Genomic DNA, 17,199 nt, shown 5'->3' with positions numbered 1-17,199 from the left:
CTATCTAAAGAGCACAAAAGAGCAAGGTTTATGGAGTTAAACTGGAATCTGAGTTTTCTAGGGGCTGGTGAGACTAGGAAGAAATGGAGGGTGAGGCAGAAGAGCAGATTACAGCAGAACTAAAGCATGGAAAGTCATTGAAAGGCAGCTATAAAGACCTGGGATCATAAAGGTCCTAAACATTAGAATTCTGGAATCATTGAATCCTGGGTCATGGAGCCCAGGAACCATATAGCAAATGAATTCTAGAGCTCTAAAAACATGGAGCTTGAACCTTTTAGACCATCAGCGTCCAATATGACTTTTGTGATGACAGAAATGACCTAAAATTCTGTGCTATCTCATATAGTAGCCACTGGCAACATGTGGCTATTGAACACTTGAAATGTGGCTACTGCAAGTAAAGAATTAAATGTTTAAATTTTTCTTTAATTTTAGCTAGTTTATATTCAAATATAAGTAGCTACATGTGACTATTATTAGCTACCATATTAAACGGTGCAGTTCAATGCCTTGGAACCCATATTTTCACCTGAGAATCCTAGATTCACAGAGTCCTGCAGTCAGAGGGTCTTAAAACCATATAACACTTAGATTTTAATGCCTTGTGTAGAAAAAGCCTTTCAATCTCATAGACCTCAAGTCTTGTCCCATTCCCTTCATTTCATCCATATCCCACAGACTAAAAAGGCCATGAATGTGATCCTCAGTGACCTTCGAGCCAATGACTACTTCAACATCATATCCTTTTCTGACACAATTAATGTCTGGAAAGCTGGAGGCTCTATCCAGGCCACCATCCAGAATGTCCACAGTGCCAAGGACTACCTGCATCGCATGGAAGCTGATGGTTGTAAGTGTTAGATCTACCCACTCAAATGGGCAGGCTGTGGTGATATGGGAAATTCCTGAAATCCTCTCTTCATTTCCCCATCCTCCTCAACTCTCACAGTGCCTGAAATATCAAGACTACATTTCACACAAATGTGGTCCTTGGTCCTCTGTGTTCTCCCATCACCCTTTCCTTGTAGAAAGAGCACAGCTGATTCTCCATGTGTCTTAGGACACATTTCTTTTTGGCCTCAGTTTCCTCCTCTTTAAAGCAAACACTTGAAAGAATTTGCTAAACTTTCTTTAAATCAATAATCTATATATTTATTTCCAAGCATTTGAGGAAGCTGCTGCCCTGATTCTAGCTTTTGAGCAATCGTCTCTGACAACTACTGAATTCTCCTCTATCCACTGCCTGCTGTCAACTCTGTCCTTTCTTCCCCTGTAGCAAGAAGAAGGCGGGGGGGTGCTATCCTTGGGAACCTGCCAGTCTCGCTGGGGAATGAGACATCTCCCCCCTCGACCCTGCACCACCAAGGAAACAGACAAAGAACAGTGTGAGACAGAGAGTGATAAAAGCCAAGGACATGTGGGCCTCAATGTCAGATTTCAGCAAGTCTGGGTGGGAGTGGAGAAGTTGGGAAGGAGAAACAGTGGATACTGCCTGAGCAAAGATAAGGAGCTGCGAGCCTGGGAGGTTGGTGAGGTGCCCAGTTTGTCTGCAATGGGGGTAGAAGTGACCAGAGAAGATGGTCTCACAATCTGTTCCCCAATTAGGGACCGACATCAACTCAGCTCTGCTGGCAGCTGCTTCAGTGCTGAACCATAGCAACCAGGAGCCTGGGAGGGGCCCCAGTGTGGGGAGGATCCCTCTTATCATCTTCCTGACAGATGGGGAGCCCACGGCTGGCGTGACGACCCCCAGTGTGATCCTTTCCAATGTCCGTCAGGCAGTAGGCCACAGGGTATCCCTTTTCACCTTGGCCTTTGGGGATGATGCTGACTTTACACTGCTGCGCCGCCTGTCCCTGGAAAACCGGGGAATAGCCCGGCGCATATATGAGGACACTGATGCGGCCTTACAGTTGGAGGGCCTCTATGAGGAGATCTCCATGCCTCTGCTGGCAGATGTGCATCTGAACTACCTGGGTGGCTTGGTTGGGGCCTCCCCTTGGGCCGTTTTCCCCAATTACTTTGGTGGCTCAGAGCTGGTGGTGGCAGGACAGGTACAGCCAGGCAAACAGGAACTGGGCATCCACCTGGCAGCCCGTGGCCCCAAGGATCAGCTTCTTGTGGCCTGCCACAGTGAAGGGGCCACCAACAATAGCCAGAAGACCTTTGGTTGCCCAGGGGAGCCAGCCCCCAATGTGGCCCACTTCATCCGCCGCCTCTGGGCCTACGTCACCATTGGAGAGCTGCTGGATGCACGCTTCCAAGCTCGTGACGCCACCATTCGCCACCTGCTGGCTGCCAAAGTCCTCAACCTGTCCCTTGAATACAACTTTGTCACACCTCTGACTTCGCTGGTCATGGTGCAACCCAAGGAGGCCAGTGAGGAGACCAGGAGACAGACCTCCACCTCTGCTGGGCCAGACACCATAATGCCCTCATCCAGCAGCAGGCATGGCCTAGGGATAAGCACAGCTCAGCCAGCCTTGGTGCCCAAGGTCATTTCCCCCAAATCAAGGCCTGTGAAACCAAAGTTCTACTTATCCTCAACTACTACTGCCTCTACCAAGAAGATGCTAAGTTCCAAAGAGTTGGAGCCATTGGGAGAGAGCCTTCATACCCTATCAACGCCTACATACCCAAAGGCCAAAACTCCAGCACAACAGGATTCTGGCACCTTGGCCCAGGCAACTCTCAGGACAAAACCTACCGTTCTTGTGCCCTCAAATTCTGGTACTCTGTTGCCTCTGAAGCTCAGCACTCTATCACACCAGAATCTTGATATATTACCCATGAACTCCAAGACACAAGTCTCACCTCTGAAACCTGGCATCCCAGCCTTGCCCAAAGCTGACACTGTGAAACATGTTACTCCACTGCATTGCAGACCTGGTGCTCCATCACACCCCCAACTTGGGGCACTCACATCACAGTCACCTAAAGGCCTGCCACAGTCAAGACCTGGAGTCTCTACACTTCAGGTTCCCAAGTACCCACCACACAGCAGACTTAGGGTTCCTGCTCCCAAGACCCGAAACAACATGCCACACCCCAGGCCTGGAATCCTCTTGTCCAAGACCCCTAAAGTCTCATTATCTCTTAAACCAAGTGCCCCACCACACCAAATTTCCACAAGCATATCAATTTCCAAGCCTGAGACCCCAAATCCCCATATGCCCCAAACCCCACTACCTCCTAGACCTGACAGACCAAGGCCTCCACTTCCCGAGAGCCTAAGCACATTTCCAAATACAATCTCAAGTTCCACAGGTCCCAGCAGTACCACAACCACCTCTGTCCTTGGAGAACCCCTCCCCACGCCTTTTACTCCCACTCTGCCCCCTGGAAGGTTCTGGCATCAGCATGATCTGCTCCCGGGTCCCCAGAGGACCAGACAAGTTCTGAGACCATCTAGGCCAGGAGTTCCAACAATGAGCCTACTCAACAGCTCCAGGCCTACACCAGAAGGCAGCCCTCCAAACCTGCCAATCTTGCTGCCTTCTAGCATCCTCCCTGAGGCCATCAGTCTGCTCCTTCTCCCCGAGGAGCTACAGCTGCTGTCTGAATCAATGGTGGAATCCAAGTTCGTGGAGTCCTTGAACCCACCAGTTTTCTATACCCTCCTCACTCCTGATGAAGATGGTGAGTGCCATGGGTGAGGGGTCGAGCCATGAGGGTAAGCTATGAATGGACAGTACTAGGAGCTGGGAATCTACAAGGCTTATGTAGACTCCAGTGATGGGACAGCTGCTTCCTTGCTTGATTGCTTGCTTGCTTTGGGACTTTGGACCAGTTACTTAACTTATCTGGGCCTCAGTATACATGCACGGAATTAGAGGCCTTGGGAGAGGAGGAGTGTTGAGGCTGGGAAGGCTGAACAGAAACAAATTGGCCAAGGGTTAGCTTTGACATTTGCTTTGTTCGACAAGAGAATTGTTGATGCTTCCCAAGCAGGGGAGGAATGCATCATTGGACAAGGCGGGTCTTATTGGTTTTTCTGTGCTCTGTGAATAGTCCTGCTTAATGACAGGGGTAGAAGAATTGGGGAAGATAATTAAAATTATCTTTAATTTCCAAAAAAACTATGAAATAATAAGTTAACATTTGTCAGCTCTTCCTATGCGCAAGTACTGCTCTGCATATTGTACTTGTCCCTCATTTAATCCTCACAAGAAACTGTTGACATCTTCATTTTACACGTGAGGAGAATGAAGCACAGAGAGGTAAAATAAATTTCTCAATGTCACACAGCTAGTCGGAGAGTTGAACTCATACAATCTGGTCACAGAATGAATGTGATTCACCACTCCAGTATCCTGCCTTCCTAAGAGAAGGGGTGACATTTCCTAGGTGACCTTATAGGGCAGGATTAGAACACATTGAGGGTGCCTAAATCACAGGGATGCAAATTTGGGTATGACATCCTCTACATGCCTCTCTCCTCAGACACCCCTCCAATATCCTATCCACCCTCAGTTATTGACAATGCTACCTCTAATATATTTACCAAATCCATCCACTTCCCACCACCCCAAATGTCACTGTGCTACAGCAAACCACCATTGTATCTCACCTAGAAAACTGTTCCAGCCTCCTCACTGGTTTCCCTGCTTCCTCTCCTGTCCTGCTACAGGCCAATCTCTCCCAGCAGCCAAAGGGATCCTTTAAAGACACAAATCATGTCATGCACTTTCCCTACTTAAAATCCCTCAAGGGTTTCCCATCATACTTAGAATGAAGTTAAAAGTCCTCTTCATGGCCAACAGGGTCTGTGTGATCTGCTGCCTACCCCCCTTCCTCTATGACCTCACCCTCTCCCACCCATTCTCTGAACTCCGGCCCTACTGGTCTCTACTTTGCTCCTCCAATGAACACCCTACCCCATCTTCACCCAGGAACTTTTTTCAAGCTACTCTCTCTGCTTCATAATCACCCGACCAGCTTTGTCCTACCCCTTCCTGCTGCCCTCATCCCTTCCATTACCCTTCAAACTCCAGCTCATGCCTTAGATCTCAGCTCAGATCTCCTTACCCACCGTCCCCCAAGCAGGCTACTTCAGGTCTCTGTTTAACTCCTTCGGTCACCCCATTATTTTTTTCTAATAACATTTATCACCATTTGTGATAAATTATGATTTCGTTCATGTCTGCCACCCCCTACTAAATTACGAGCTTCACCAGGTCAGAAACTATGTCTCTAGTTTTCACCACCATATACCTGATACCTAAGCAATGCCTGAATGAATGAATGGACAAATGAATGTACAAATTCTATAAGGAAGAACTTTGAACATATCTGAGCTTGAAAGACTAAGAGGCTGTGGAGAGCATAAGGTCCCAGTCCTGGAGATGGGCAGGTCAGCCTGCAGAGCCAGTGAGGGCTCTCCTTGTCAGAGGATTGTGAGCTTTTGCCCTGGGAATTTGAAGAGTTTTCTTATTTCTTTTGTGCTTGGCAGGAAGTCCAAACTGGGATGGCAATTCTGAGGAGATCCTGGGGGGAGCTGGAGGCAGCATGGAATCTCAAGGAAGTTCTGTGGGGTTAGCAAAAGGTGAGCAAGGAGCTCCCCTGACAAAGATCCCCTGGGCCTTCATTTCCATTCCATTAGAATTCTTATTGACATTGTGGGAGCCCAGAGGGAGGTAACGTATTAGTTTTCTATTGTTGTGTAACATTTACCACAAATTTAGTGGCTTAAAACAACACCAATTAATAATCTCACAGTTCTGTAAGTCAGTAGTCTAGAAATAGCTTAGTTAGATTCTCTGCTCAGGGTCTCACAAGACTGAAATCATGGTGTCTGTCACACTGAGCTCTCATCCTCTTCCACACTCATTCACTTTGTTAGCAGAATTTAGTTATTTGTGTTGCTGGGACTGAGGTCCCTGTTTACTTGCTGGCCGTTGGCTGGAGGATCGCTGTCAGCTGCTAGAGGTTACCTGGGGCCACTCTCAGTACCTAAAAATCTCCTGCATTCCTTGCCATGTAGTCCCCCTCCATCTTCAAAGGCAGCCATGGAGCATTCCCCTAATGCCAAACCCTTCTCACATTTTAAATTTCTCTGACACCTCTGTCTCTGACCTCTAGATGCAAATTTTAAGGGCTTACATGATTAGGTCAGGCCCACCTGGATAATATACTCTTCATAAGGTCAATAGGGTCACATGAAATAACCTATTTCTGGGAGGATATTTCATGATATTCACAGCTCTGGGGATTTTACAGAGTGTGTACACCAAGGGATCCTGGGGGCCATCTTAGAATTCTATCTACCACAGGCAGAGAGCAAGAGAAAATAGCATTTGGGCTGGCCTTGAAGGATAACTAGAAATTCATCCTTGGTAGTTAAGGGAAAGGAAAACATTCCAGGCGGCAGGAAAAACAGGAGTAAAGGGTCCCTAGGAAGAGAAGGTAGGACACTCATAACAATAGTTTGGTTGGGCTAGAGCCTAAAGACTGGAGAGCTAGGCAGGGACTAGATTTCAGAAAAGCCTTAAATGCTGAACACAGGAATTTGGCCTTTATCCGGGAGGAGGTCCCAGAATTCCTAGGGATGTGATAGATTAGTCCCTTCCCAACACAGTCTCTCTCTCCTTTGCAGGCACATTGCCTAGCATCTTCACCTTCTCCTCCTCAGGTAAGCCAGTCACTCCCATGGCTTCCCTCTTTGAGTACAGGGGAGCTTGTGCACTGGGACTGGGGCTGGGGAAATAGACATAACCTCTTCCCTTTCCCTACTCTCTCTTCCCCTCTCCCTTCCATTTATTCTTTTAACTTTAGACTTGTATCTTCTGCCTTGCAGTGGACGGGGACCCCCACTTTGTGATCCAAATCCCACACTCAGAAGAGAAGATCTGCTTCACACTGAATGGGCACCCTGGGGACTTGCTGCAGCTCATAGAGGACCCAAAGGCAGGTACGAGCCCTAAGAACTCCATCCCCATACACCACAGCTGGATAGATCCATGTCAATAACCCTAGACATTTGTGGGCTAATACCCCAGACACATAGCAATGCACCTCACTAACACATGGTAACACACAAGAACACACCAAGACACACATGAAAACACACGTGAATACACTCAAACACCAAGATACTCACAGATAAACACACAAAAGGGCATAGAGTAAACTCACACAAATATGATGGAACTTCAAAAAGTTTGTGGTAAAATGGAATTAAACGATAAAAAATTAAAAACATAAACATTATTTCTCAACATAAGCTCCATCAAATACAAGATAAGCAAGGATAGCAGTCATTTAGTCCATCCATAAAGAACTGAGGGTCCTGGGAATTTAACCATGTTAATGTAGTATTTTATACATTATTTAAAAAATGAAGAAAACTGGGTGCCCTTTAAAGATTGTTTAAGATCAGGAACCAAAAATAAGTCAGAAGGAGCCAAATCAGGACTGTAAGGTTGATGCCTAATGATTTCCCATCAAAACTCTTGAAAAATTGCCCTTGTCTGATGAGAGAAATGAGCAGAAGCATTGTCATGGTGGAGAAGAATTCTCTGGTGAGGCTTTCCCAGGCATTTTTCTACTAAAGTTTTGGCTAACTTTCTCAAAACATTCTCATAATAAGCAGATATTATCATGCTTTGGCCCTCCAGAATGTCAACTAGCAAAATGTCTTCAGCATCTCCAAAAACCAGTTGCCACGACCTTTGCTCTTGACAAGTCTGCTTTTGCTTTGACTGAACCACTTCTACCTCTTGGTAGCCATTGCTTTGATTGTGCTTTTGTCTTCAGGATCATACCAATCATACCGATAAAGCCACGTTTCATCTTCTGTTATACTTCTTTAAGGGAATGCTTTAGGATCTTGATCCCACTTGTTTAAAGTTTTCATTGAAAGCTCTGCTCTTGTCTGCAGGTGATCTGGGTGCATCTGGTGATGGTTGTGGCACCTGTCGAGTTGAAAGTTTACTCAACTTTAATTTTTCAGTCAGAATTGTGTAAGCTGAACCAACTGAGATGTCTATGGTGTTGGCTATTGTTTCCACTGTTAATTGCCAGTTCTCTTCAATTAGAGCATGAACAAGATGAATTTTTCCTCGGAAATTGATGTAGATGGTCTGCCACTGCAGGCTTCTTCATCTTCAACATTGTCTCATCCCTTCTTAAAACGAGTTATCCATTTGTAAAGTGCTGCTTTCTTTAGGACATTGTCCTTATAAACTTTTCATAAAACACCAATAATTTTACCATTCTTGCACCCAAGCTTCACCATAAATTGTTCTTCCTTCAATTTTAGCAGAGTTCATGCTGCTCTGATAGGCGCTCTTTTCAAACTGATGTCTTGTCCTTCTCAATGCTTCAAACTAGATCTGGTTCATCTGTGTTGTAACAAATTAGATTATTTTGGTGCAAAAAATTTTGAAATCCATGCATAGTTTTTCATAAAATGCATTTTCCATGAACTTTTTGAAGACTCCTCATACACACTGTGGTGTGCATATTTTGACACTCCTTCCACCCACAAATATGCAAATATGCACCTAGACACATGGTGACACACAGTACATGCCCAGATATACACAATGGCATGCACATCAACACACTTGGGCATACAAGCACTGAATACCCCCGGGTTAATCCCAATTTCCAGGAATTCAACACATAACAGGCAGCAAACACACTCTGTTACTTTAGTTATATGAAAAACACTGATGCATAGAAATACCCACCAAGCCAAACAATGACACAAATCCAGATGCACACACACTGACACTCCAGATACACATCAGTACACACCAACACATAACCAGGTACACACAACATACACTACTGCACAAAGACATATAACACCAACATATCCAGAGGCACATACATAAATGTACAACCAAATATATGCACTCTAACATACCACCTTCTCCAAACATGCAGATGTACTGATATGCCCAGAGTTACTCACATGAACATAACCAAACACACACATTACACACTCAGAGGCAAACACACATATATATGCAAACAACCACACTGGGGTAAGCATGTGCACACATACTATATGCCCCCACCCCACACACTGCTCAGGAAGCAGCAGCCAGGTGGACCATGGTAAAAGTAGTTCTATCAGGAGCTGGCCCTCTAGCTACAAATCTGCACTACTTCATCTGCCCATGCTGTGGGTGACCATGTAAACGACCATGCAAAAGCCCCCGCTCCAGGCCCACACTCCCCTCCCTCCAGGGCTGCACGTGAGTGGGAAGCTGCTTGGCGCACCACCAAGGCCGGGCCACAAGGACCAGACTCGCACCTACTTCCAGATCATCACAGTCACTACAGATAAACCCCGGGCCTACACTATCACCATCAGCCGCAGTTCTATATCTTTGCGAGGTGAGGGTACCTTGCGCCTGTCCTGGGACCGACCTGCCCTACTGAAGAGGCCCCAGCTGGAGCTCTATGTGGCTGCTGCAGCCCGCCTTACCCTCCGCCTTGGGCCCTACCTTGAGTTCCTAGTCCTCCGGCACCGCTACAGACATCCCAGTACCCTGCAACTACCCCACCTGGGGTTCTATGTGGCCAATGGCTCAGGCCTCAGCCCCTCAGCCCGTGGCCTGATAGGTAAGTGCAGCTGAGGCTGAGAGGGGCCAGGGAGCACCAGCCCCCAAAAAGACTCTGTCAGGGTGAAAGGCACCTATACCCCCAACCAGGAAGAGGAATCAGAGACAGGCTCTTCCCTCGGGTAGCTCCTCATCTTGACAGAGGATAGACCCAGATATGGATATTGAACACAGGAAGGGATCATTGCTGGACAGAAAGCTGCCCAGGGAGCTAGAGAAAACCAGAGTGGGGGAACTTGCCCAGCCTCAGAGCTCAAGAAAGACCTCCTGGAGGAGGTAGACACACCCACACTGAGTCTGAAAGGCTAAACAAGAGTGGAGGAAAGGAACAGGAGTTGGAGGAAATGGAGTTGAGTTGTCAGAGTTGAATGCTAGGATGAGGAATTGGGCTTTATCCTGAAAGCAATGAGGAGCCATGAAGGGTTATAAGCAGAAGAGAGACACAGTCATATCTGGGTGTTACAAAGATCCCTCTGGAGACAGCTATGAAGGCTATGAAGGGAGGTTGCAGAATGCCAAGCTATAGGTCAGGAGACACTGGCAGAACCTAAAGCAGAGGCTCACATCAAAGAGCGACAGTGGGTTGAACAGATATTTTTACCTCCTCTAGGTCTCCTCCCTCCTCTTGTCTCCTTTCTAATCTTCCCTGTCTTCTCCTCCAAGCCTGGCTGCCCCCCTTTCTCTGCCATCTCATCCACTTTGGCTCCCTACTTCCATATTACACTCCAGCCCCATCTGGCTCCTGCACAGTTCCCACAATGCCCAGCCTCTTCCCTCCTCTGGTCCTTTGCTGCCCCTCCTTCTTCCTCCTTTAAATCCCTCTGGATTTCCTGCTGAGTTTCCTTGCAGATCTCTGAGCAGGGACTCAGGCCACCTCCCTGACTAGCACTGCATCTCTCTCCCTCAGGGCAGTTCCAGCATGCAGACATCCGACTGGTGACAGGACCTATGGGGCCATGCTTACGAAGGCACCATGGCCCAGATGTGCCTGTGATTCTAGGCAAGAGGCTGCTGAAGGACTCACCAAGGCTGCTGCCCCGCTGGGCTTCCTGCTGGCTGGTGAAGCGCTCTCATGTAGAGCTGCTTCTGGGCCACCCCTACCTCTCCTATGTCCTGTGATGGCTTCTGAATTCCAGAGCCAGGAGACCCGAATTTGGGAGATCTGGAAACCAGGGCATGGGGTGAGCCAGGGACAGAGACCCAAGGACATGGAAGCACACACAGGGACACACAGACTCACGCATGTTCTAAGGAACACATATCCCAGCGTATAAAAATACATAGGCATGCAGAGACGTAGAGTCAGGGACTCCTGAATCTTCATTGTCCTTTCCCTGACTCCTATGGCATATTTGAGGTTCTCAGAGTTTCCCTAACAAACCGTGCTCACTCCTACCACTGGACCATTGCATGTGTTTTTCCTTCTGCATGAGACACTCTTCCTTTGTTCCTGTAGGTGAATGTAATTCACCCTTCAAGTCCTTGTTGTTACCTCTTCTAGGAGGCCTTTCCTGATGCCTGCCCTAGATTGAGTTTGGTCCTGTCCTCTGGGTTCTTATAGCCCACCCCCACCCCTCCACGCTCACAGCACTTATACTGTGTAGTAATCATCTGTTTACTTGTCTGGATCCCTGACTTAGACTGTGAGCTCTTTGAGGGCAAGGACATTTTCTGAATCATCTATGTAACCCCAGTGCCTCTCACATAATAGGTGCTTAGTAAATATTCATTAAAAGAATGAATTAATTAACAAAAAAGGATCCCATAACATAGCAATAGACAGACATATATACATACTCACAACCAAAGACACAGGATCACACCCAGAAAAACTGTGACAAGGACACAGATATGGATGGAGAATAGAGGGACAGATAAACTTATGGAAACACAGGAATCACAAAACAAACATGGACATAGGAGTATAGAGACATTAAAAGATGGGGAGAGGGAGCCAGGGTGGCAGCATCAGGGACATAAACTCAGAGAAAAAGGAACAGATGTTCTCTGGCTGCATCTCTGTTTCTTCATGGTTTTCAGTTACTGTCCCTGTTACAAAGAGGCAAAGAGTAAAAAAGGTCACTTAGGTACAGACACAAAATGAGTAATGTAAAGACACTGATATATAACTATATACAAAGAGATAGATAAACACAGAGATTCAGACACAGAAGCAGAGGTATCAAGACACACAGAGACATGGGGACATAGGTATCCAGGGAGACACGGACCAGGACCACAGTCCAAGACACCAAGGTCAGAGGGGTAGAAACTCAGAGATACACTGACATACTGATTTGCAGACATGAGGCAGAGAATAGGAGAAGAACACAGAAACACAGGGCCAGAGACATATAAAGATGTAGAAACAGAGACGTTACACAGACCCAGGCTTGGTAACAAAGATAGGGATATAGGCAAAGGGATACACTAAGAGTGAGACAGGAACACAGACTCATATGTACACAGATCCATAGATAAAGACATGGAGACTCAGACACTTGAACAGTTACAAGAAAAGAGATAAGGTTCAGGACAGAGACATAAGGACAGGCATGATGCAGACCCAGGTAAAATGGGGACATTGTGACATAGTGAGACAGACATTGGGAATTCAGAGACAGAGAACCCAGACCAAGTAGATATAGGGATGTGAGCCCACAAACACAGTCATATGGACCCAGGCTAGACACAGACAGAAACACAGGGACATGTCTAGTAAGATAGAAACAGGAACAAGGAAACCTAAACACATAGATCAGACAGACAGAATATCAGCAAATGGGCATAAACATGTGACCAAGAAGTATACCCAGAGAAGCAAGGATGCAAAGTCACAGAACCAAAATGCACCTGGCAACACCAGAAAAAGTTACACACAAATCGACAACCACAGCCACAACAGAAAGCATGGAAACAGGGAATCAGACCCGGGTACACAGAGATAGTGGCTTAAAGATAAAAAGATGTGGAATCAGACACCTGATGCAAACAGAGAGGCAGGAACACAGAGGAGGTGAGCCAGGCCAAAACAAAACCAGGGGCAGAGTGACACAGAAAGAGAAACAGATACAGAAAGACATGCTGACAAACAGACTCATAGAAATGTCAACAGCCATGGGAACCCAGAGAAAGAGACACAGGAACTGAAAAAGAGAGGGACTGAATCACAGAACAACTTAAAACACAACCACAGTAACATAAAGAAACAATATTACAGAGATATTGACAAAAGCTGGGGAAAATAGATGGAGAAGAGGATACAGAAATACAGAGACACAGACATGGAAAGCAAAGTTCCAGAAATGCACAGACTCGGGGACTCACTAACACAGGGCATATGGAAAGAGGCATATGCAGATTTATGAATACACAGACCCTGGAATACAGAGCCTCAGAGACACCCAGACAGAAGAACACAGAGGGAGACAGTGTAAGATGGCGGAATAGAAGGCTCCACCTATCATTCCCCGCCTTCCCTGCAAGGACACCAATTAAACGACTATCTACACACACACAAAAAGCAGCTTCATAAGAACAAAAAATCAGGTGAGCACTCACAGTACCTGGTTTTAAACTTCATATCACTGAAAGAGGCACTGAAGAGGTAGGATAAACAGTCTTGACTCACCAACACCACCTCCCCATCCCCTAGCAGTGGCTGAGGGGTGTGGAGAGAGAATCTGACTACTTGGGAGAGGGAAAGCACAGCAATTGAAGTGAGGCATTGAACTCAGTGCTGCCCTGTCATAGCAGAAAGCAAAATAACGAACTCAGCTGATGCCTGCATGCAGAGGGAACATTTAAACCAGCCCTAGCCAGAGGGGAATTGCCCATCCCAGCAGTTGAAATTTGAATTCCCACAAGACACACCACCTTGGGCCAAAGTGTTTTGGGGCCCCAAGTAAACAGGAAAGGCAGTCTAGGACACAAGGACTGCAACTCCTAAGCAAGTCCTAGTGCTAAACTGGGCTCTGAGACAGTGGACTGGGGAGGGGAGGGCACTCAACCAACAGAGACATTAGGCAGGGTGGCAAAAGGAGTACTGGCACAACACTTCCCCTAACCCCAGGCTGCACAGCTGACAGCTCCAAAAGGGACTTCTTCCTTCCACTTGAGGAGAGAAGAGGGAAGAGTGGGGAGGATTTTGTCTTGCATCTTGGATATCACCTAAGCTACAATGGGACAGGGTACTGGTCAGAGTTGTGAGGCCCCCTTTCTAGGCCCCAGTTCCCAGACAACATTTCTAGACACACCCTGGGCCAGAAGGGAATCTGCTGCATTGAAGGGAAGGACCCAGTTGTGGCAGGATTCCTTGCCTGCTAACTGAAGAGCCCTTGGTCCCTGTATAACTAACAGTGATATCCAGGTACCATGTCAAGAGCCTTGGGTGAGACTCTGAGACTTGCTGGCTTCAGATGAGACTCAACACATTCCCAGCTGTGATGGCTATGAGGCAAGACTCCTTCCACTAAAGTAGAAGGAAAAGTAAAGGGGACTTTGTCTTGCACCTTAGGGGTACCAGCTCAACCTTGCAGGGTAGAGCACGAAGAGGTCTCTTAGGGTTACCAATTCCAGGTATTGGATCTTGGATGGCAATTCTGGACCTGCCTTAGACCAGAGGGGAGCCCACTGCCCCAAATGGTGAGTCCTAGGCCAGGCAATATCCAACACAAGCTGACTGAAGAACCCTTGATTCTTAAGGGAACATCAGCGGTAGCCTGGCAGTACTCCCTGTGAGCCTGCGGTGGCAGTGGGCATGGGGCAAGGCTCCTCTGCCTTAAGAAAAGTGAGGGAAGATTGGGAAGAACTGTGTCTTATGGATTGAGGATCATCTTAGCTACAGTACAATAGAAAGCCAGGTAGATTTCTAAGATTTTTGACTTCAGTACCTGGTACCTGGGTGACATCTCTGGACCTGCTCAGGGCCTGAGGGAACTCACTGCCCTGAAGGGAAGGACATAAGCCTGACTGACTTTGCCACCAGCTGATTATAGAGCCCCAGGGTCTTGAGCAAACATAGGTGGTAGCCAGAGAGTGGTTATGCCAAGACTTGGGTGAGGCCCAGTGCTGTGCTGGCTTCAAGTCTGACACAGTGCAGTTTTAATAGTGGTGGCCACAGAAGTGCTTGTTTCACTCCACCCAGAATTCCCGGTGGCTCATAACAGAAAGACTTGTTTGTTTCGGAGACAAAAGACAGAGAAAAGAAAAAAGAGTCTCTGCCTGGAAATCCAAAGTATTCTTCCAGATCTTGTCCAAGACCATCAAGATAATAATTCTACAAGTCTGCAAGAACCACAGAATTACTGGACTTTGGTTGCCCCTAATGCAGATAGAGCTTAGATCACAACACCCAAGTCTTTTCTAATATCTGGAAAGCCTTCCCAAGAAGGATGGGTACAAACAGGCCCAGACAGTGAAGCCTAAACTAAATACCTAACTCTTCAATGCCCAAACACAGGTGAACATTCACAAGTCTCAAGACCATCGAGAAAAGCATGACCTCACCAAATGAACTAAATAAGGCACCAGGGACCAATCCTGGAGAAATAGAGATATGTGACCTTTCACATATTAAAGAAATGCGATATCAAAGAGAATTCAAAATATCTGTGTTAAGGAAACTCAAAGAAATTCAAGCTAACACAAAGAAGGAATTCAGAATTCTAAGAGATTGAAATAATTTAAAAGAATGAAACAAATTCTGGGACTGAAAATGCAATTGATATACTGAAGAATGCATCAGAGTCTTTTAATAGCAGAAATGATCAAGTAGAAGACAGAATTAATGAGCTTCAAGACAAGCTATTTGAAAATTCACAAACACAAAAGAAAAAAGAATAAAAAACAATGAAGCATGCCTGGAGGATCTAGAAAATAGCCTCTATAGGGCAAATCTAAGAGTTATTAGCCTTAAAGAGGAGGTAGAGAAAGAGATAGGGGTAGAAAGTTTATTCAAAGGGATAATAACAGAGAACTTCCCAAACCTAGAAAAAGATATCAACATTCAAGTACAAAAAGGTTATAGAACACCAAGCAGATTTCTCCCCAAAAATACTACAGCAAGGTATTTAATAAGCAAATTCCCAAAGGTCAAGGTTAAAGAAAGCATCCTAAAAGCAGTGAAACAAATAACAGATGATGAATCTCCAATGTGTCTGACAACAGACTTTTCAGTGGAAACCATAAAGGCCAAGAGAGAGTGGCATGGCATATTTAAAATGCGAAAGGAAAAATACTTTTACCCTAGAAAAGTAAATCTCATGAAAACAACCTTCAAACATGTAGGAGAAATAAAGACTTTCCCAGACAAACAAAAGCCGAAGGATTTCATCAATACCAGACACGTCCTACAAGAAGTGCTAACAGGAGTACTTCAATCAGAAAGACAAGGATATGACTGAGGGATAAATAATCACCTGAAGGTACACAGAAAAACACAGAATATAACACTGTAACTGTGGTGTGTAAACTACTCTTATCCTAAGTAGAAAGACTAAATGATGAAGGCATCAAAAATACTAACTATAACAACTTTCCAAGACATAGTACAATAGGACCCAAATAGTAACAACCAAAAGTTAGAAAGTAAGGAGATGAAGTTAAGGCATAAAGTCTTTAATAATTTTCTTTATGCCTGTTTGTTTGTGCAAACAGTGTTGTTATCAGCTTAAAATAATGGATTATAAGAAAGTATTTGAAAGCCCCATGGTAACCGCAAAAAGAAAAACACACAACAGACACACAAAAAATAAAAAAGCAACAGACTAAATCATATCATTATGGAAAATCATCTTCACTAAAAGGAAGACAGGAAGGAGAAAAAAGAGACGACTGAGGGGGCAGAGCAAGATGGCCGAATAGGAATAGCTCCAGTCTCCAGCTCCCAGAGCCAGCGACACAGAAGACGGGTGATTTCTGCATTTTCAACTGAGGTACCAGGTTCATCTCACTAGGGAGTGCCGGACGATCGGTGCTGGTCAGCTGCTGCAGCCCGACCAGCGAGAGCTGAAGCAGGGCGACGCATTGCCTCACCTGGGAAGCGCAAGGGGGAAGGGAATCCCTTTTCCTAGCCAGGGGAACTGAGACACACAACACCTGGAAAATCGGGTAACTCCCACCCCAATACTGCGCTTTAAGCAAACAGGCACACCAGGAGATCATATCCCACACCTGGCCGGGAGGGTCCCACACCCACAGAGCCTCCCTCATTGCTAGCACAGCAGTCTGTGATCTACCGGCAAGGCAGCAGCGAGGCTGGGGGAGGGGCGCCCGCCATTGCTGAGGCTTAAGTAGGTAAACAAAGCTGCTGGGAAGCTCGAACTGGGTGGAGCTCACAGCAGCTCAAGGAGGCCTGCCTGGCTCTGTAGACTCCACCTCTGGGGACAGGGCACAGTAAACAATAACAAACTCAGCCGAAACCTCTGCAGATGCAGACGACCCTGTCTGACAGCTTTGAAGAGAGCAGTGGATCTCCCAACACGGAGGTTGAGATCTGAGAAGGGACAGACTGCCTGCTCAAGTGGGTCCCTGACCCCTGAGTAGCCTAACTGGGACACATCCCCCATTAGGGGCAGTCTGACACCCCACACCTCACAGGGTGGAGTACACCCCTGAGAGG

At 46.4% G+C, this 17,199-nt stretch overlaps 1 protein-coding gene across 1 annotated transcript in view; it reads left to right on the top strand.

Moving 5' to 3' along the window:
- Positions 1–10,783, top strand: part of ITIH6 (inter-alpha-trypsin inhibitor heavy chain family member 6) — a 43,790-nt gene extending 33,007 nt beyond the window's left edge. The window contains exons 7-13 of the mRNA XM_002808533.4: positions 682–853; positions 1,609–3,642; positions 5,456–5,548; positions 6,599–6,634; positions 6,800–6,913; positions 9,202–9,579; positions 10,486–10,783. Of these exons, the coding sequence (XP_002808579.4) occupies positions 682–853; positions 1,609–3,642; positions 5,456–5,548; positions 6,599–6,634; positions 6,800–6,913; positions 9,202–9,579; positions 10,486–10,697 (3,039 nt within the window). The 3' untranslated portion in view covers positions 10,698–10,783. The remainder of the gene's footprint in view (positions 1–681; positions 854–1,608; positions 3,643–5,455; positions 5,549–6,598; positions 6,635–6,799; positions 6,914–9,201; positions 9,580–10,485) is intronic.
- The last annotated feature ends 6,416 nt before the right edge of the window (positions 10,784–17,199 follow it).

This window comes from Macaca mulatta, chromosome X (genome assembly GCF_049350105.2).
Source record: "Macaca mulatta isolate MMU2019108-1 chromosome X, T2T-MMU8v2.0, whole genome shotgun sequence".
Taxonomy (NCBI): domain Eukaryota; kingdom Metazoa; phylum Chordata; class Mammalia; order Primates; family Cercopithecidae; genus Macaca; species Macaca mulatta.
Note: the sequence above shows the minus strand (reverse complement) of the source record. Positions and strands in the feature narration are given on the sequence as shown.